General features: G+C 41.9%; 1 protein-coding gene across 1 annotated transcript; it reads right to left on the reverse strand.

The window, feature by feature from the left end:
* Nucleotides 1-151: 151 nt before the first annotated feature.
* abcc10 (ATP-binding cassette, sub-family C (CFTR/MRP), member 10) lies at nucleotides 152-22,097 on the reverse strand. The gene is given in 26 exon segments (XM_061831199.1): nucleotides 152-372; nucleotides 1,825-1,937; nucleotides 1,994-2,091; nucleotides 2,275-2,420; nucleotides 3,609-3,862; nucleotides 3,935-4,095; nucleotides 5,108-5,277; nucleotides 6,215-6,291; nucleotides 6,294-6,560; nucleotides 6,801-6,978; nucleotides 7,718-7,856; nucleotides 8,959-9,141; nucleotides 9,218-9,295; nucleotides 10,090-10,279; nucleotides 10,364-10,462; nucleotides 11,201-11,372; nucleotides 11,828-11,907; nucleotides 11,993-12,138; nucleotides 13,576-13,732; nucleotides 14,713-14,940; nucleotides 15,905-16,030; nucleotides 16,248-16,460; nucleotides 18,518-19,200; nucleotides 19,993-20,279; nucleotides 20,589-20,794; nucleotides 21,913-22,097. Coding segments are annotated over 25 exon segments (4,575 nt in total). The 5' UTR covers nucleotides 20,765-20,794; nucleotides 21,913-22,097; the 3' UTR covers nucleotides 152-218.
* Between the last annotated feature and the right edge of the window lie 157 nt (nucleotides 22,098-22,254).

Below are 22,254 nucleotides of genomic sequence, written 5' to 3' on the forward strand. Positions count from 1 at the left end.
TTAGTAAGGTCCCAGTAATTACTGTACATATGCAAAACAAAACAAGGAATTGACCAAGTGATGGCGCCTCACTTAAAAAAAAAAAAAAAAAAAAACTCAGGTTGGGGTTACTGGTAGTTCCATGTACCTCTGTACTTCATCTTCAACGCCACATTGTATAAAATTTAATGTCAAACATGAACATCCAGTGATGTAAAATCCCAAAAAAGCTTCAGTCGTCATAGCTTTGGTTCCGACGTCGCTCCCTCCCTGCCGAGGAGCCGCTGGAAGACCGAGTCATCTTTTTGGCGTAGAGCTGCCGGCGTGTCGAAGTCCACCACCTTCCCAGCGTGCATCACCAGCACGCGCTCGCAGTCCATGATGGTTTTGATCCTGGTGTAGACGCACACTACAGTTAGGTACAGAACTATTTGCACAGTGACGCAGTACTCTAGATTTTCTTCCCTGAGGTCTCCCAATGCTCTTTCCCACATTTGTCCACTTCTTATAGACATCCAAATATTTTTGACAAAATGTTACATTTTCTATTTTTTCCTCTCCAGAAAAGCTCCCAATACTTTTCCCATTATTTTCTTCAACTTTCATTTCTTGCACATGCATCAACGCTTTAGCCCAAACTTAACATATAATTCTGTGGATGTCTAAGATATTTTGAGAAAATTCTGCAGTTTTTCTTCACTACTTACTTCTTGCAGGTGTCGCAGTACTCTTGTCCACATTGATTTCACTTTTTCAATTTTGCTTCTGTGCTTTTGTTTAATCTCCCCTATTTTAATCACGTTTCCCCTCATGTCCCAAGACTTTAGTACAAAATGTACTTTTTCACTTTGTGTACATGTCCCAATACAGTGATGCCTCGGTTCTCAACCACAATCCGTTCAAGAAAACAGTTCAAAAAGTGAATTGTTCGAAAACTTAATCGATGTTTCCCATTACAATAAATGGAAAAAGAAATAATGCGTTCAAAGCCCAAAAATGTGGCTTTTTAAAGCATTTTTTAGCTTTTCCTGATAATAAACTGCAAAGTAGAAATACATTCATAGTTTAAATACTTAATATAATAATTTAAGAAATATATTTATTTTTTGCTTAAAAAACAACAGTACACTAGGCTTGGAGTGCATTGCCGTATCTGTCGCGACTCGGTCCCCAGCCTTGTAAACTTTTTTTTATGAACAAAAGTGCAATATAAATTTAAACAAACAATAATGAGGGGGAAAAAAGCATTTTTTTAATTTTTACAAAAAGTAACAAAAACATTTGTAACTCGAGTTAACAAAACAAAAATGCAGAAATGTTTCAACAACTGTATGTATCAAATGTCTTCGGGGGTGGTGACTCTCGCCCTTTTCACAAAAAACGGATCTAATGTAATTTGTTTCTGCCATCTCTTAAGAACATTTCTGAAGTGGCTCATCACAGCATCATTAAAATTTTGGAGTGCTCTGCCACATTCGGATTTATTCGGGTGATGAAGTTCGACAAAATTGTGGATTTTTTTTTTCGACTTTGCACAAATGGCTTTGATGTCAGTCAGCACTTGGGACAAACAACAGTTACTACTGGAACACGTCTGTGTACAGAGGCTGCATTATACAGAATAACAAAAGAGCGCTGATTGTGCCGCACGAGTTATGTCATTTCCGTTTTTTTCTCGGCAGCCCGTGAATTCACAACAAAGCGCCTCGTGGGTCAGCTGGTCTGGCCGCGTGGAATATATTATTTCCGTTTTTTTTCAGAGGCGTTTGAGTACCGATTTTCGTTCGAAAACCGATTTGTCCAAAAACCGGGACGTCCGAAACCCTGCCCACTACACACACTGACCTATGTGCGATGGTGAGTACAGTCTTGTGACGGAATCTGTCAGCGATGGTCTTCTGCAGGAGTTTATCGGTCTTCTGGTCCACGCTAGCTGTGGCCTCGTCCACACACAGAACCTGCGGGACCTTCAGTCAACACCGACACAACCGGAAGCGGAAGATTCGGATCGGACCTTGGCCTGAGTGAGCAGCGCTCTAGAAAGACACAGCAGCTGTCGCTGGCCCAGAGAGAAGGTCCGGCCTCGGTCCTGAAGCTCAGCGTCCAGACCGCCTGACACAAACGCACAACAACAGTACGGATAACTCAACAAATAAGAATATTATTATTAGTTATGCTCCATTTTTTTTAATGCACTGCATGGAGTGCTGGTGCATTTGAAACAAAACGTCTTCTGTGTTAATGATTTGACAAAAACGAAATGTTTAATCAATACATATGATTATTGTCTCTCACCCATGGCATTGACCACTGAGCTGAGGTGGCACTGGTCTAGGACCTCCAGAAGCTGCTTGTCCTGGTGCCGACCACACGGGTCCAGATTCTCCCGGATGGTCCCGCTGAACAGGAAAGGGTCCTGAGGAATGATGGCCAACCTGGACCTGCACGGAACGCCGTCAACAGGCACAGAAACAACCGGAAAGACTTATTTGAAAGGTGAAAGGAGATTTTCAAACATTTTTTGGTTAGTACGACAACAAGTGAGGGCATATTGAGAAATTACTTAGTGATCTGGTCAGCCCTCATCAAGCTCCTTAATCTGACGTAATTTGATTCTGTGCTAATTTGTAAATTTAGATTCTAAACTTGAGAAGCATGCTTTTTGGGTTATTACATACTCATATGAGTGTATAATAAAAGTAATTATTACCTAACAACAAATCAGGAAAGGACCTCATCGTAGCCTTAAATCTGATGTAGGACTCAATCGATGACAACCTGATTTTGTGCTAGTTTGTATTTTCTTAAAGCAATGGACAATTTTAAATGATCGAAAACACTTTTTCTTTTTAAACTCATCCATCCAGCCATCCAATTTCTTTACCGCTTATCCTCACGAGGGGTGCGGAGAGTGCTGGAGCCTATCCCAGCTGTCAACGGGCAGTAGGCAGGGTACACCCTGAACTGGTTGCCAGTCAATCGCAGGGCAGTCACACACACAATCACACCTAGGGGCAATTTAGAGTGTCCAATTAATGTTGCGTGTTTTTGGGATGTGGGGGGAAACCGGAGTGCCGGAAGAAAATCCACACAGGCACGGGGAGAACATCCAAACACCACACAGGACCGGGATCGAACCTGGGTCCTCAGAACTGTGAGGCCAACACTTTACCAGCTGATCCACCATACCGCCTGTAAAAAACTCAATATAGTTTCTTGCAAATTAATTTGTAGTCATTTTTGGATATAAATAATTTGTGAGCCATCATCATATGAGGTTATTAGATATTGTTATTATTACATTAGGCCATTTCCTCAAGTTCATAACTAATCACAGCCAGAGACAAATCATTTCAGTGGTTATCTATTTCATATATTTCCAGAGAAATTGAAGACAATCTAATTTTTAAAAAAAAAAAGGATGGAAATACTGTTTTTTTGTATTAGACACATATGATCTTGCGATATAATCTTGAAATATGATTTGGGGCTCTATACTTTGGCATATCAAAAGATGTTCCATGGGTGCATCTATGTGGTAAATAAATGTTTTGGTGCTGTGAGAAATTGAAAAGCAGATGGCACACAACAGGATCATGATGGGTATGACGTCCCACGTGAATGGTCACCTGAGCTGAGCGAGTCCCACGCTGCCGACATCCAAGCCGTCCAGAAGGATCTCACCCTGACTCACCTCCACCATGCGGAAAAGCGCCGCAAACAAGGACGACTTGCCTGAACCCGTCCGGCCCACAATCCCCACTTTCTCACCGGCTCGCACCACCAAGCTCACGCCATCCAAGGCATTGGGAAGACCTTCCCTGTATGCCAAGACCACATGGCGGAACTCCACGCATCCGTACTGGGGCCACGACGGCGGCAGCTGAAACAAAAGATCGACAGATGAGTTGGTTCTGGTTTCTCCAGTTTGGTTTGTTGGTCGGCGTCTGCGTACCTGCTGGTTCTGCTGCAGAGGCTCCGCCGGGAGCTGGCTGGAATATTCGTGGGCTCGCTCCACGCTCACCAGTTGCATCTCGGTCTGCGTGAATGTGAAGATGAGGCCAGAGAGGAGGGAGGTGATGGACAGCGCATATGACAGCGACAACCCCACCAGGCCTAAAAATACACATGCATGGAAGATGATGTCACAACACAAGCTTTTTGAAATCCCTAGACTGTGGTACTGTACCTTGACTTTTCATCAAAAGTTTAATTTGTTGCATGTCCTATTAGCCCTTCAAATAGGCAAAAATAATGACACTTTTGCTCATTATTATTATTATTATTATTATTATTTTACAAATAAACAGATTAGGGTTAGACACATTACCATTAAAAAGTTGTTTAAAAATTGAGATTTTTACCAACTGTCCTCTGTTGTGAAGTTAAATAAATACTAAATGATGACGTATTAAAAAACAACTGTAACTCATGTTTGTTGTAATTATCAAGTGATGAAAAAAAACATTTTATTCATTAGAAAATTTTTAAATTAATCGGCCGATTAAAGAGTGATTGGAATTTTATTGTACACACCCTAATTTTCAATGTAGGTAAATTACATTGTTTTGTGTTTATTTAAAAAAAATCACATAAAGGTGGACAGAAATACTTTTTATTAAGTAGAAATATTGCACATACTGTATTGTTGGATGTGTGGCTAAGTCAGTAACATCAGACGTTGGAATCAGGTTAGCCAGTTCGACTGCGTGTGAGTGTCAGAGCGTGAACTGGAGCCTACAGCAGCTCCTTGCAAGGCTTTTCATTTAGTGTTTGCATGTTTGAATATTTGTTCATTCAATAAACATGCTGGTGGATTTTTTTCCTGATCATCGCTCAACAAGTGGAGATGGTACCAACAGATTTTTCCCAAATGAAATAAATTAATTAATACGAAGCGATAGTGTGATCAAGCTCCCCGCCACCCCCATTCTAAGCAATCGGCATATATTCTATAATGGTCGCTATGCGTGTGCCGACATCAAGCCCACCAAAGTGACTAGTAGCCAGGAATTCACCTGCATTTGGAAGGTTGCCGGGTGATAACGTAAAGCCTTGAATATGAAAATGACATCAACTGGGATGTCAGCGTAACACCAAAAGATGTTTGAAAAGCTAAGCCCATCACCTGGGTCAACCACGTTGATGGAGTGCTGTATGACGGCAATGGCGGCGAGGGCGGTCACCACGACAACGCCGATGAGCTGCAGGCGAATGTCCAACCATTGGGAGGCGGCGCTGCTCAAGAATAAGCAGCGTTGGTTGACCTCCAAGCGACGCATGCTTTCCTCCTCAAACCTGAAGAAGGCACAAAACACATAACGCTACTCGCTGGCACTGTTTTGGTTGCGACATTCTTGGGTGGCGAGGATTGGAAGAATCATAACCTAAAAAGTAACATCTTTTTAAACAAATGTCACTTGTTTCAAGCTATTTCTTATTTTTAATTAGTAGACAAAAAGCTGTTAGTGGAGAAAGTTTTTTCCTGATCACAACTACAAATTTGAACTTATTTCAAGTGGAATTTTCCTTGAAACAAGTATTTGTACTTTTTAACCACTTTTTCTTCGATTATTCACATACTCCGACAGCCATTGCATCTTAAAACAACAGCATTTCTTTTTTAACTTTCTCCATTAATATCGAAAATAAACATAAGCAGCATGTCTAGCTCGTCTTTGCAGACTGTGTTGCTAACTAAAGCAGCTGTGGTGGACGCTGTCATTATAAAGCACATTGATGGGCTGCATAAGTACGGTAACATTTGTAATTATGAGTACGTCTTTAAGAGTGGGGATGGGGGCCGAGAGTAAGGTAAACTAGGAAAAAGAAAGTGTGGCGGAGCAGCGGTCATTGTTAGAGAAAGTTCCGTGTGCTGCCTAAATGAAACCAGTAGCTTCTTCTTTTCATTTTTAACTGTATGTATGTGAATTGTGCCATTAGATGTAACAATCAAGTCATTCGTCATTCATTGAATCACTTTGCAAAATGCCACAAAATGAATAGCTGTATGTTATACTTTCAATTTGCATTGGATTTTTTTTTTTTTTTTTTGAGCACTACGCAGGATGTCTGTGAAGAGACTGCATCAGCGGTGCACAATTGCGCCCGCGCGCAATTTAGAAGGAACATTGGCTGATGTCTTTTTTTGTTTTTGACACGTCGTACCGCGATCGACCAAGACTACCTCCAATCACGATCGACCCATTGAGCACCCTTTGTGTACAGTACTTACCTGGTGCAACTACAACTGGCCCGAATAGTCGCGAGGCCACCGAGCGTCTCCGAGAAGTGCGAGTAGAGAGGCGAGAGAGCGTGACGCTGCATAGCCGCTTGAGCTCGCGGGAGGTGTGTCGGTAGTAACGCTGCGTGCTCAGGTAGATCAGAGCCAAAGGGGGCAGCGCCAGCAGCAACCACGGCAGCGCAAAACTCATTACCACCAGCGTACCCAGAAGAGCGAAGACATTGGCCAGCAGGATGTTTAGAATGAAGGGCAGGCTGTCGTCCACGCTGTACACATCTGAGGAGAAGCGGTTGAGGATGCGGCCCAGCGGTGTCGTGTCGAAGAAGCTCACCGTGGCCTACGGGCAGATGTCACGCCATTACAGTCACCTCTTTCACACGGGCTATAGGTTATACTATTTTGGGTGAAAGGTAATGACACCAATAGAGGATGTAATTCGGGTAGAATTTATATTTGGCTTTGCTGCAGGAAAAGTAAGAAAAACAACAGGGCCTTTATAATATTTCACGCGCAACACTTACTATTTGATTAAATAAAAGTAAAATACTCGGAAATGTACTTAACAGCTCGCAATCACCTTGATGACACGATCCAAGAGTTTGTCGTGGATGGCGGTGGCCGCACAGATAGCGCCGTAGGCGAAGAGGAAGGCTCGCAGAGCGGTGAAGAGGGTGTTGGCCCCAGCTATGGTGCCGTACACCGCCAGGTAGAAACGTACCTCGCTGCTCGGCTCTGGCGGTGGCGACAAAGCCGACCTAAGGGGTGAACATTCCATATCATTTTTTTTTATCTTTTTCTGATAGTCTCGTCTTAATATTCAAATGTCAAGCTGCTGTAGCAAAAAGAAGAGAGAAGAAATTTACGAGTGAAATCATCCAAACTTGCTGAGTCACATCATTTGTTGCACATTAGTCCCTTTGCTTATATGTTGAATGAAGCAAGATTTTGTAGTTGTGTCTCTTCTCCATGAGTTGCAAAACTTTGCATGTTTCCGCTCTTTTTCATTTTGTTTTCAGGTCAAAAAATAAAAGACTAGGGGCGGGGAAATGTTATTTAGTTATTGCCACAATATACATATAACATTCACAAAAAATGCTAATTTGTGGCCAGAAAGAAGTTGGAATGTGTACACAAAGTACAAATCCATAACATTAAAATAATTCCTGAACAGTTGGATCCTAAGACTAATTCTGACTACCAATTTGACTAATGTAATAGTCGTAATAAAAATGGGAAGCTAATCATATACAATATCCGCAAGGTACCTAAAAACAACAGATCCAATTAAAGTACCATAATCACAACATCCAAGATAACATTCCCAACTGGTTCGTCAGTTACTTCTTTTATTTTTCCCAATACCTGATTTGAATATAGATTGTTTTTTCTAACAAAGGTGTGCTTCATTGAGATACCAAACTGCTCATGGGAAGAAAATGTTATAAAATTGCATTGCACTCACACTCAAACAAACAAACAGCAGGTTGTGCTCACATGAAGCTTCCAGTGGAGAACAGGAGCAGGCGAGGCGAGCCGAGGAAGTCGGAGCAAGAACGGTTGCTACCCGCTGAAGAGTTGCTCTTCAGTGCTGAGATCCAGTGAGACAACCACCAGTCCGACACGTTCTTTGAGGCTGCGCACGTGACATCACAAATACGACACTGACACATAAGGTAGGGTTTTTTCGGCAACATATATATATGTTGCAGAGAGATCTCGGCAACATCTCCTGGAGACAATAGGACACTTTTTCCAAGTCTCCTGCAGGTCTTGGAGACATGTAGGGGACGAATTCTCTCCGCGACCTGGGAGACGGATCTCAGAAATATCGCGGAGATCTAGGTAAGTAAATATGTGCCACTAGGATTTGAATTAAAAATGCCAGTGAAAATTTTATGCTGTAAAATTCACATTGTTATTTCAAAGTGGTCACATTTTTAATAGCGGTATTTCAGTTTAACTTTTCAATGTTAACAAATTCGCCATGTAAAAAAATTCAGCTATTTCACGTGACGTCACATTCAAAGAAAGCGCAACTGGATTGGCTGGGTGTTGGGTTCTGACCTGAAGTAACCCTGCCTTCACTGAACCGGCCTAACACTGAATTTAGACGGTGAATTTCAGACAGTGAACTGTAGCCAGCAGAATCTCATTAGACTGAAAATATCACAATTGAATTTTAAAGGTTGAATTCAAATCCTGGTGGCATATGTTTACTTCCATAGAGATGCAGCCTTGGCGAAATTAAGGCAAATTGTCTATTTGACATCTCGGAAGACCACATGCCACACCTTCTCCGGGACATCTCATTGTCATGGTGAGCGCGCAAGCAATATTTTGGTTTCCTGAATGGCAGTTACTCTCACTCTGCCAGTGAGATAGGCCTTAAAATACTCATCTATGCCAATGATTACAATTGTAATTGTAACATATGCCTCAGTTTGAGCCAGAAAACCCCCTATACAGTCTCAAATCAGTGTTACAACCTCAAAAATACTCAAACCTCCACTAAGGAAACAATTCGCTGACAGCGACAAATGCTTTTAAAACTAAATGACGAGAGAAGCGATTGGCTGGTGTTAAACTTCACACCAACTGTCCTCTTACAAACAACCGTTGTTCTGCCTCTGTTACCTCAGACATCGCCACCTTTAGCACATAATGGTACGTTTCACATAAAGTGGTGACTTGTGGAAAATACGGCTTTAAACATGAGAGGATAAGTGGATGCAAACCTTGCATGGCGAATAGCGACATCAAAATGGAGGTGGCCAGGAGACCGCCGACCGCTGCCCAGTACATGTGGTACACGTTCCATGAAAGGCCTCCCACCTCCTTCTTCTCCAACCCTGAATCGTCACTACTGTCAATGTCCAGACGAAGGTCACTGGAGGGAATTCCCTCCTCCTCTTCCTCACCTTTTTGGTAACACAAAAGGGGACACAATAAAGACATTGGACAAATAACATAAGTAAAATAAGCACTTTTATGCACCTTTTTCTTTGGAGTTGCGCTTGTTATTCTGTTTATCTGGTGTATCTTCTAGATAAGGAAGGATCTCTGCTGGCGAACCTTTTGACAAAAATAAGACCACAGCAACACAGTCAGCGCCCTTTCACATTGTTTGGCAAAGACAGCCTTCATCTGCCTTTTCTTTCAATGTTCAGCAAAAACAGCAAGAATATTCCAGCAATTATGTGTGGAAATTATTATTTGCGCCTGCGCTTGATTATTCTTAAAAGTGAGATTTAGAAGGAGTACCACAGTGTAGGAGTATGTTGAGCCACAACATGACAGGCAGCACTGAGCTCAACTGAAAACATGCAGGATAATTAAAAGCAAGGCGAAGAGGCAGAGAGTCTCCAACTATAAGCTGCAGTAGTCACTCATCCCATAAAGCTAAAGGAATGTATAAGTATTGGTTGTCTGTACGGTTTGCATGATTTGCTACTCCATATTTGTTGTTAAAGTAGCAATTGGGTTTTGAATGACCATAACATCCACGCTAGTTTCGAATCGCAAGTCTATGGTGTTTTGCATTACGCTAGCAGACTCTGGTGGGATGACATCACATGGTGTTTAAATATATACATACGAGGTTTAATTCTGTTTTGTTTCAGGTCACTATCACAAAAAACCTCTACTGGAAGTAACAAAAAAAAAAAATCTTAAAGCAAGCACTCTTTTCTTTATTGTCGAACTGTGCAAATGAGTCTTCATTTTCTCACAGTATGATAGTCTCCTTTTTCTTCATAGTGAGAAAGTCAGAACAGATACTAAAGGACACTTAAAAAGCTAAATTTGGTATTAATTAATTTAAGTAAACTTTGTCTATTAACCTAATAAATAAATAAATCTGACTTTACCCGTCTTGAGGATGGTGCCGTTTTCCATGAGAACGACCACGTCGGCGGCGTCCACCAGCTCGATGCGGTGTGTGCAAAGGATTCTGGTCTTTCCCGCCAGCAGTTCCAGGATGCACTTGGACATGAGGTGCCGAGCCACCTGAGCATCAACCGCTGCCAGAGGGTCATCCAGGAGGTACATGTCTTTGTCCTGGACACAAACACATTAAAATAATGTTTAACATATATCTCATAGGTATTTGATGGAAATGTTCTGTTGTCAAATTCATCTCACCATGTAAACGGCCCTGGCAAGGGCCAACCGGGCCTTCTGGCCTCCGCTCAGCGTCACACCGTTCTCGCCCACTTCTGTGCGGTCGCCATTTGGCAAAATCTGACATAAAACACCATAATACATTATTTGCAATAACTAGAGAATACAATTATTAAAGAAAAAGAGAAGGGTTAAATGGTGCAGAACTAAATTAAATCTATGAAATGTTAAAAATTGTCAATTATGGGGCTACCATTATGAGATTTGATTAAATGTAAACTGCTATTCGAGTATGGAAAGCATGATTTACCTGAGTGAGATGAAGAATTGGAAGTTAGAATGTCAAATTTAGACGAGGAGTAAGTATGCCATACTGTATGTCTCCATTAATTTGGGAACTGAGGCATGGAAAATGCAAAGGAGTAAAAGTGTATATTTTTAAGAATGGGAAAATTACCTTCCAATATTTTAAGAAATAGAATAAGAAGAATTACTTGAACACTTTGGAGGTGGAATAGCTTAATTTTTTTTAATTAGGTACATTAATAAAAATGTTTCCACTCATTTGAAGATTTTAATGCAAAAAAAAAAAAGTGGCAATATCGGTAATGGAAAAAATACTTTCCAATGTCACAAAGGAGCTAAAGATCTTGCAGTGAGAATGGTTTCAATAGCAACTGAAAAAATAAAGGCCATTTCTATACTTCTCAAATTATTTTTCAAACCAGAAAGGATGTGTTAAATTTGAAAAATGTCTATATTCATTTCAATTTTGGGTACGAAATAAAATAGAACCCAAGATGTCCTGACTGAATGATTCACCCATTAACAAGTGTGTAAATGATGTGGCCAACGTACGGCGAGGTCGTCGGCCAGAGCGCACGCCTCCACTACGGCCCGGTAGAAGGACGGGTCGTAGGTTTTGCCGAAAAGGATGTTGTCCCGAACTGAAGCGTGCTGGATCCATGGCTCCTGCGTCGCTAGGCCCAGGCCACGCTCCAGATCTGCCACGTACACCACGCCGCTGTGCCTGCCGAGGACAGACGGGGCCACAAGATGCATTTTCAAAATCTCCGGAGACTTCGGCACACTTTACCAATTATATAATAACTAAATAGTTAACTAAATGTTAACTATTTTATTTTACCAATACTTGACATGGTAGTTCATTTTAGATCATTAAAAATTTTTGAAAATGTTTTCATTCTACTTTTAATAATGAATATAATTACAATTATTAAATAATAAAATAAAAATAACTGTTTTTGACCAATCCATTTGACTACGTATTAATAATAAATCTATTAACCAATAATTGGATATAAAAATGCAAATGTCAAATGCCTTGAAATAACTTCCGTTGCGAACTGGCGCTACATAAATCAAATTCAATTTCATAGCATGAGACTTGGGCTCCGTGAGCATTTGAAGGGTCAACTCCTTCAGTGTGAATTGCTTTTTCTTTGTGTTCTATTTTTGCCTTACCTGCTGAGTTCTCCAGTGATGGCAGCCAGTAAGGAACTCTTCCCGCATCCGACCTTCCCAACCACCACGGTCAGGGAGCCCTAAAAAAAAAAAAACAACACACACACACACACACCTCGTTAAGGTAATGTCACGATTACATTTATCTTATTTGTATTAGTGCACCTTTCTTATGTTAAGATTGAGGCTGTGCAGTAGCTGCATATGTCCAGAGGAAGCGCCATCTTCCACTTCAGCATCTTCCCGGGGTCCCTGCCAGCTAAATGTCCCCTGACTCAACAGGACCGCCGTGTCATTATCTTCAGGCCACACTGAAAATGAGACAAACACTTTTTCACACTGCCTGTTAACCACACAAAGTATTGGAGACGGTTTTCAATTAAAACAATGACATCCTCTATTGTTGTTTACCATATTAAATTCCTTATCTGTGTGCAATCTGTTCACGTTTTACAGTGTGATGTGCATCAAATCTCACTTCGCTCAGGCTCCCCTGCGCCAAAGGTACTGAGGGAGTCCTGACTGGCTCTCCATTTAAAGGGTTAAACCTCCACGTTGTCTTTGCGTATTACACAATGGACTGCAAACGACGACGGGAGCTTACTTAAGACTGTGTCAAGAAACATTTGCCTAGGTTCTAACAGCCACCTGTGAAACACCAGCCCGGTGTCACGGTCTGAAAAGTCTCCTTGAGATTGATGCGCATGCACGTATATTAATGCACATGCGGGTATATTTTGTAAACTTCCGGCAAGTCTGAAACATCCCCATCCATGCTTCAACATGTGCCATTCGACAACTTGTCGCCGAGTATTCATGTTCGCTATGGACGTCTCAGAAAGACGAACACAGTGAAGGTACATATACAGTATGGGTATATCTTTTTATCAACTTTTGTTTTAAGGTTAGGTTACGGTTAGGTTATAACTAATGTTAGCTCCCTCTATGTAGAAGAAGGGGAACTATGAGACCGGGGGATTTCCCAGTAAGCGTCTGCTACGTACTGTGCGCATTCATCACAAGGAGACTTTTCAGCACGGGGGAGCGCTCAGACCGTCACAAGTTAGCCTTTGCCTCGAGAGAGTAACTAGCAGATGTCGTACGAACTTCTAACCGCGTTCTTTTAAAGCGGCTCGTTCTCCTATTTTTTTTGTTATGCTTGGTATTGACCAGAGATGATTTGACGGTCTTTCTATGAGAGTCAGGACACATTATTTATGTTATACACACAAAAACCTGTCAAAAATAATAGCCTAACAATAGGCTTCTCAATATTACGACGGTATGCTAAGATTTCACAGTATGATGTTATGCTATTACAGGTGTGTCAAACTCATTTTTTGTCGCGAGCCACAATTTATTTACGGTTCCCCACGGAGGGCCGTTATGACTGTGAAACCATAAAAATCTTTAACTGCCTCATCAAATTTACACATGAAATTTATGGACTCGTTTTGGAATCAGAAATCGAGAGTAATGGGTTTGTCAAATATTCTTCTTTGGAAACACAAAAATGCTTGTAACATCGCAACGTTATCATTAATGATGTGATGTGAGAATTTGAAATTTTGGTACAGATTTGAACAAAAATCATAAAAGTTGATACATAGTATTTGCCTTCGCGGGCCACATAAAATCATGCAGTGGGCCGCATCTTGGCCCCGGGCCTTGAGTTTGACACTTGTGTGCTACGATGTGATGACCGCTACGATGTCCTGGCGGAATCAGCGGCAAGAGCCGAGGCCTACCTAGGGCGTAGTAGGACTGAAGATCCCGGTTTGTGAGTTTGAAGAAGCGCTGGATGCGCTCTAGCGACACCTTGGCCTCCAGGATGCCGTTCAGTACCCACGGGAAAGCATTGAGAGGAGCAATCAGCATTCCCACCAGGGCCAACGTGGTGAACACCTGCAGCGGGGGCCACCTCATTTCAAACTTAGCATTGTGTGTTGGGGTGAACACGTGCACATGTGCACACACACACACATACACGTGATCACAGGAAGTCACTCTCATACCCACACTCATCCACATTCAAATAAGGACACAGTAGACACGCACATACCGTAAATTCCAGCCTATAAACCACGACTTTTTTCACACAGTTTCAACCCTGCGGTTTATGGGGTTATGCGGCTAATTTGTGCATTTTTTCTAACGGCCGCAAGGGGGCACTTGAGCAGAAAATCTAAGAGTGAGACCGGTGGAATATATGTGCCGAGGAAGTGACTTTTACCGGTCCGGCCCTGTTAGCGCTAGCGTGTTACTCCAGTGTCTTAGTGATTTTTAACCGCTATGTTGTTGTTTTTTTTTAACCGGCCCAGTTAGCGTGGCGCTAGCATTAGCATGGCGGCCCTAGCATTAGCACAGTGGCGCTAGCGTTAAACTCTCTGTGTACCGTCTTTCTTTGGAAATATATCTGGTTTCAATGTAGGCACTTGCGGCTTTTACACAGCTGCGGCGTATGTATGTACCAAATGGTATTTCCTTTACAAATGTACTGGGTGAGGCTTATAACCAGGTGCGCTCTGTAGGCCGGGAATTACGGTGCTCATATACTCACAAACGCTCACATCCTCAATCACACACACACACACACACCACACACACACACACACACACACACACACACACACACACACAGAGAATAACTCACTTGTACACACTCAAATGTTTTCTCACTAACACAGAAACACACGCCCAAGCACAAGCACTCGCATTAAAATGCTCTCTTGCAAATACAGACATAGACAAATACATATAGGCGCACACTCATAAACAAACCAACACTAAAACAACTCATTCTCTCTTACATAAACATACACAGACACACACCCACGCATGCACACCAACACATCCGTGAAATGTATGATTGTTCTTGTTCTCACCTTGGCAGCGGTGAGCTGGTGTCCCAGGAGCACGTACGTGAGGAAGGTGAGAATTGAGATGAGCACAGGTAGCGCGGCCCAGGTGTACACGCACATGGCGTCCAAGTACTTGACGGCCTTGAGGTGGGACAGCTCCCCGCGACGACATTCCGAAACCTTACGGGTGAAGTGGGCCTCCCAGTTGTAGAACTTGATGACACGGATCCCGAACAGGATCTCCGTCATCAGCTGGGAAGGCAACAACAAGTCGTCAGCGTCACATGGAGGAAACTATTGAAGATTCCTGACAGTCACTGAACTCTTATTCAGTAACTGCTTCACATCTGTGTTGCATTCAGTCCACCACCTGCTGACTTTCAATGTTTCTCAAATGCTGTATACATTTATTTGTGGTGGGCTAACGTACATATCTTTGGCACCACTAGTAGATTTTGACATTTTTGACAATGTCAATCTTTCCTGATCTCACTCCTGCAGGGGGCATGGTGGTTAAAGTTCTTTCATAAAAAAATATTTTGAAACGGATTTTATGTATTGCATGCTGCTACAGTACATTGTACTAAAAATGTTGTTCAGCTCCTTTGTTAATGAATGAACTTTATCTGTGCATGTCGATATTAAGTAAAAGTTATTCTTTTACATTACAAAACATAAAAAGGAAAAAAATAAAGAACACAGTACATGGAAACACATGCATGCCTGTTATGCTTGATTTTTATTTGAAAATATTTGATGTCTTTTAAAATTACATAGATTACATGATCAGTTAATGATTGTTGGAGACAAACATCATATTGACAGTGAAATTATTTGTAGATATGTATTATTTTTATTGAAATATTTCGATAAATTATCAGTTTTCAATGTGTAACATTGAAATGTAATAATTTATTGTTAAATGTATATGTTTTCAGCTAAGCAAATGAGCTTCCATTAAAAAAAGTATTCTATCCATTTTCCAAGTCACTTATCCTCACAAGGGTCGCACAAGTGCCGGAGCCTATCCCAGCTGTCAACGGGCAGGAGACGGGGTACACCCTGAACTGGTTGCCAGCCCATCACAGAAAAAGTATTCTATTAGCATCCAAAACATTCCTTTTCTTGGGTCGGAAAAGCCGCCCCGCCCAGTCGCCTGACACGCACCACCACAAAGAGATTCCGGTCCCATCAGAAAAACTGTTTCTGATCTCACCTTAACACGGCCGTCCTTGTAGCGCAACATGTCCTGGTTGTTGCTGAGAATGCGAGATGCCAGGAACTTGTTGAAGGGGACCAGCAGAAAGGCCACTCCCAGCCCGCCCAGGAAAGCCACGCCCACCTGCAGAAACAGGAGGTCAACATGCATGTTACATGCGCTCATACATACACTTTCACACAAATACACACACTTTCACAGACTCACAAAGACAAACACTCACAGGCACAAAGAAACTATCACACACACATACACTCTCACACATAGACACTCACATTGAAAGAGAAAGAAATAGAGACACACACATTCTCTCACTCACACATACAGTACTTTCACAGACCTGCAGATAGAGCAGGTACAGGGCAAGGGCAAGCTGGAAGGGGAGGCTCCACAGCTCATGGAAGCTGTTGAAGAAGTTGACCACGCGGTCCGTGTCGGCACTCATCAGGTTGACAACCTCCCCCAAGGCCAGGTGAGCCAGACTGGTGCCACCCACCCGCAATGCCTTGCCGTAAATAGCCGACACCAGGGCAGCGCGGGCGGACAGCGCGACCTTGAGGAATAACAAATATGCCTTAGAATCCAGACTTGGATTTCATCAGCGTGTGATCGTCTGTGGTTGACAGCAGCTCCCAAAAGTGTGATAATTTTTTTTTTTTTTTCCCCCTTGTTCAATAATTAGCCGAAGGGTACTCGGTGACTGGCTCTCCTTTTCCACATGTGAGGGTATTATAGTACAGTGGTATCTTGATTACGGGTAACACAATATGCATGTTATTCACATTATGAACCTTGTTTTGGGTTTTTTTGCCTTGTGTTGCGAGCTTCAGATACGTTGCTACTCGAATGAAGGGAAAACAAACAAATGGAGCAATTAAGATACTGTAACGCCGTAGCTTGTGGGCAAGGAGAGCCATCGTTCTGGATACACTCTCGGTCTGTTTATTGAATGGGACAAACTGGCAAAATACAAAACTATGAAATGAACACACTCGCAAGGAGCATCGGAATCAGAATCAGAATCAGCTTTATTGGCTAACTACACCTGAAAGACTCCAAGATGGTGAGAAAGAAGAGTCTCTGGTCTGATGAGATCAAAATAGAACTTCTTGGCCTTAATTGTAAGTAGTATTTGTTGCGAAAACCAGGGACTGCTTATCACCCGTTTAATGCAGTCCCAACAGTGACCCATGGTGGTGACAGCATCATCCTGTGGGTGTAATTTTCAGCTGCAGGGGCAAGACCGAAAGAAGAAGATTCCGGCCAGATACAAGTGGGCGAAATTAGTTTCCTCCCCATGGTGTCCGACGCTGCTCCTCCGCATTCAAAGGAGCAAGATGAAGTGGCGGGGGAATCTCATTCGGATTCCTCCCTGATAACTCCCTGGTGACTTGTTCTGGGCACACCCGACCAGGACAAGACCCTGAGGACGACCCAGGACACACTGGAGATACTAAGTCTCTTGGCTGGCCTGGGAATGCCTTGGGATTCCACTGGAAGAGCTAGATGAGGTGGCTGGGGAAAAGGAAGCCTGGGATGGATGGATGGATGGATGGATGGATGGATGGATGGATGGATGGATGGGGCAAGATGACTGGTTGAAATCAAGGGAAAGAGGAATGCAGCAAATAAAGGGATATCCTGGATGAAAACCTTCTCTAGAGTGCTCAGGACCTGAGACTGGGGTGAAGGTTCACCTTCCACCAAGACAAAGGCTCAAAGCACACAACTAAAATACAGGGGTGGCTTCAGAACAACTTCACGTCACTTCTTGAATGAGCCATCCAGACCCCTGACTTAAACCCAATTGTGAATCTCTGGAGGGACCTGAAAATGGCTTCCACTGTTTACCATCCACCTTGACAGAATTGCAGTGGGTCTGTAGGGAGAACTGGTAGAAGGTCCCCCCCAAAAAAATTATTGCATAATTCCCAGTAAGACTCGTGGCTGTAGCAGCTAAAAAACATGCAACTACTAAATACTAAGCAGTGTGATATTTCAGTTTTTCTTTTTTAATAAATGTATAAAACCTTCAAAAAAATGTGATTATAGGGTGCTGAGTTAAAAAAAAAATTTTTAAAAAGAACTTAAATGATTTTAGCAAATGGATGGAACATATTAAAGTAAAAAATTTAAGGGGGTCTGAATGCTTCCCGTACCCACTGTAAATCCCTGTTGTGCAAACCTTGTAACAGTGTTATAGGTTTTAAAAAAAAGTTTTGAAAAACAAAAAACTGTTATCATTAAGTGGTTAGTTAAAAAACATTTTAGGTTGTTGGGTGTTTTAGGTTTTTACAAACAGTTTTTAAAATTTTCCGCGTAAAAATTGTGCCAAACATATATGTGCGTTCATCTGAGATGACACGCTGTGGCGACCCCGAAAGGGACAAGCCGAAAGAAACTTACTTTTATTAAGAGGTTAGTTCAAAAACATTTGATCTATATTCAGACAGTCGACTTGAAAATTATGCCGCCTGGCAATTGTATCAACTATTTAGCAACATCTGAAACAAATACTACTTGCATTGTAATTTCAAACACAGTGTATTTTGTCTAAATGCATCCAATTTGTGTTGGCTGGCAAAACAAAAACAACCACAAAAACCTTACCTTGGACACTTGGAAGGCGAAGATGTTCTGGAGTACGGCGCAGAGGAGGGAACTGGCGAAGAGGCCAGCGCAGCACCAGGCGCCCCTGCTAACTGGGGCCCGTTCATCCTCCATGAAGCCCACAAGGAGGCTAAGCAGTAGAGGCCCACAGAACCGGAGCATGTTCACCACCATCTTCAGCACACCCAGGGAATAATAGCGCCCCCCAAAGGCAGTATGCAAGACACGGAGCAAGCTCACGTCACCCTCCAGCTCGGGTAGATCCTCCCGGGTGCTTTGGACCGGCCGGGGCCATGGATCAGGGACCGCTCCCCCACGACACGCCACCCAGCTCTGGTGAAAATGTCGGCAGATGACGGCGGTGCGCAGGCCACGGGGGAGGTGGTAAACATGTGCCGCCTGATCTAACTCGCCCCGCCGGCCCCGCCGCAGGAGGGGCGACAACCAGAGATAGAAAAGGCAGGAGAAACAGCCGGTGCCATCCTCCGCCACCATCTCGCCAGTGTCCTCCTCGGGAAGCAACAGCGAGCCATCCTCATCTTGGATGTGTAACATGGGTCCTCGCGGGTCTGATGGTGGACATGCCACCCCCAAAAGGTAGAGCGACACGGGGAGCGTCTGTGTGGCAGCCAGGACCAAACGGGTCAACTGGAGGGGTCCGGGCGGCATCACATACAAGGCTCCTAGACATTACAAAAAAACAAATTATATACATACAATCCATTTTTAAGTTAATTCTTGATTTAAGAAAAATAAAATTAACAGTTTGTCAAATACTACATTTTTCTCAATTTTCCATTTACTCAAATGACAAATTATTTGAATTTGTTACAATTTTGATTCTTGGTGAAAATAAAGGAATTTTATTTTTAACACATTCCAAAGCTTCCTCTATTTTTGACACATGCATGTTTCCACAAATGTCAAAAACTACTTTTTTAAATATTTGCCTACATTTCATACAGAGCTATTTATTTAAATACTTATTTTAAATTACACAGTACAAACTTTAAATCCATATTTTCCCATACTTTGACTCAGATGTCAAAATACATTTCCTTTTTAAAAAAAAAAATCTGTATGTCACAAATTATTCAATAATAAATTAATGACTAAAAAAATTAAATCATTTGTAAAATTCCATACATTTCCATACTTAGAGATCAAATCAACATCACAAATTATTATTTTTAACAATTGTGACATTTGAGAATGTCAAAATTATCTTTCTTAATTCGAATTCTTGGTCAAATAAAAAAAAAAAATAATAGGTCAAAATTCCATACTTTTCAATATGTCCTGTACTCGCAGATATGCAGTACTTAAATGTCACAAATTATTTTTTTACTGAATTATCCAAGGTCTTAAACAATTTGATAATTTAGGTAACTAGATGTGTATCATACACGTTTACTTACTTCAAACTAATCCTTTTTTTTTTTAATTCGCAGAAAAAAATATGCCTAATTTCATACTTTGGAGATGGAACATGAAGGTGACAACCACGTGGGGGATGCAGAGAAGCACCGTCATCAGCAACAGAGGAGGCCCTCGCGTCCCTTGGGGGAGGGTGGCCACTGCGGCCACATGGATCAGCCAAGCCAGGGCGCCAAAGCTGCCGGCGAGGGTGTCCGGGTACACGTCCGCCTGCCTGGCCACAGCTGCCACTGCCACGTCGAGGGTGAACAGCAGCGACGCCAGCAGGGACGACAGCAGGCGCAGAGTCCAGCCGCAGGGAGGCAGCACGCACACACGGCAACACCTAATATGTGCAATGGAAATGCCATTAATCAGTCCTGAAAAAAAAGCACTCTATGATATAATTAACTGTACAAAACACTGATGTTATAATTGAATACATGTAAAGAATTAAAGTATCTTGTGGGATGTTAAAAGGTTTCAGAAAGAATACAAAAACTACAAATGTGTGTTTTTCATCAAATAAATTAGGAAAGATTTGACAAAAAAAATAGGTGAATTTGTGAATAGTGAACAAGAAATATGCAAGGAATTACAGTTATTATATTTTTGTTAGCTTTCTTTTGGTGACTTCAAATATGTTTTTCTTTACCTGGCCAGGCCCAAGTAAAAGGCAGAGAGGGTGGCCATGATTGTGTGGGGCAAGATGCCGAGGACCAGGTGGTTGAAACACATGCCCACGTGTCCATCTTGCCACACCGGGAAAGGTCGCCGCTCATCCGTGTGGCAAAACTCGGCCAGTAGCACCATGGGCCGAAAGCCCTCCATGCCGCCCTGCGCCCTCTATTTGACCAACATCTTTAAGAAGAAACACAAACAAGTGCATTCGACCCTAGAACTCCAAACTCAAAAGTTCTTGTAGGATCTGAGAATCTGGTCGTCACGGTAGTCACTGCCGTTAGTGTGATGCAGAAAGATTTGCTATTGCTCTGAAACCACATAAATACAGAGACACTATCAGCGATAATTTTATTTCTGTGTATCATCAAAGTGGACGGAACATCAAATTCTAAATCTGAATGAATGCTAATTTATGAGGCTTTGGTTTTATGTTGTGGCTCAATTCCACCGGTATTAAAATCTAAAATAAAATTGCAAAACATATAATAATTGTAAAAACATTTTTTCATTCGTTTTTTGTACGTATATTTGATTTTTATCACTACACACACAGTGGATCACAACTTACCCGTGAACACTTCTTGCTTATGCGTGAAAAAACTCGCATTTAAATTCCCTGCAACAAGCCTGGCGACCAGTTCAGGGGTTCGCCCAAAGTTAGCTGGGATAGGCTTCAGCACTCACGCAACCCTCATGAGGATAAGCGACTCAGAACATGGGTGGATGCATTGATTACTTCGTGGTCGCTTTGAGAGTAGAGATCAGACCCTGAAATTTTGTGATCAAAAGTGAATAATGACAGCTCGTGAAGTATTTCAGTTTTCACCCGTTTGTGTCTTTTGCTTCAAAAGAGCTCGGCTGGCTGTAATTGTTATTAATAATTACATATTCACAAATATTTGCGACGAATTACGCTTGTTTTAGGCACTGGAGAGGAACTCGGAGTTGGTTGAAAAGGACGTCAAGTTAAATGTTATAGACGTTTTACAGCAGCATTGAAAAAATGCGATGTTTTAAGCAAATAATAATAATGACACTTACCGTAACAAACATCTGTAGAAGCAGGACTAATGTCGGAATAGTAAACAACCGGACGGTTGGACTCAAAATGAAGACACACGCTTAGCTCAAGTCAATCTGTATGCTAACATGAGTTCGTAAGTCATTTCAATGTTAACTATTTACACGTTAGGGGAGCCCATTAATAATCATCCAAATATACACAAACTATAATGGGAAATTAAAGTAAAAGTGAAAAATAATCCACCGGTGTCTTTTAAATAGCTGTCGCTTACCGATGACGACACAAGCTCTTTAGCTTGCATTTCTTTCACCGCTGTGTTTACGCACGACTTACACTACAGGTTTAACAACCACATTGGGGTTAAAAAAAATAGGTAGAAAAATGAATTTAAAAGTAAACAAAAATCCACCATTGTTCCTTTTTTTTTTTTTAAACCCATCTGTGCTTCATTAGACCGAAGTCTGTCGGTTACTGATGACATTGGCAACTATGGTCACACAGCCAATGGTTAACTTTAAAACGAGGGCTTTTAAAGAACAAATTTTAATATATAATTTTTATTATTTTTTTCATGTAAATTTGTATTTTCATCCAATTTTTAAATGATCATTTG

Source organism: Syngnathoides biaculeatus, chromosome 9 (assembly GCF_019802595.1).
Source record: "Syngnathoides biaculeatus isolate LvHL_M chromosome 9, ASM1980259v1, whole genome shotgun sequence".
NCBI classification, from domain to species: Eukaryota; Metazoa; Chordata; class Actinopteri; order Syngnathiformes; family Syngnathidae; genus Syngnathoides; species Syngnathoides biaculeatus.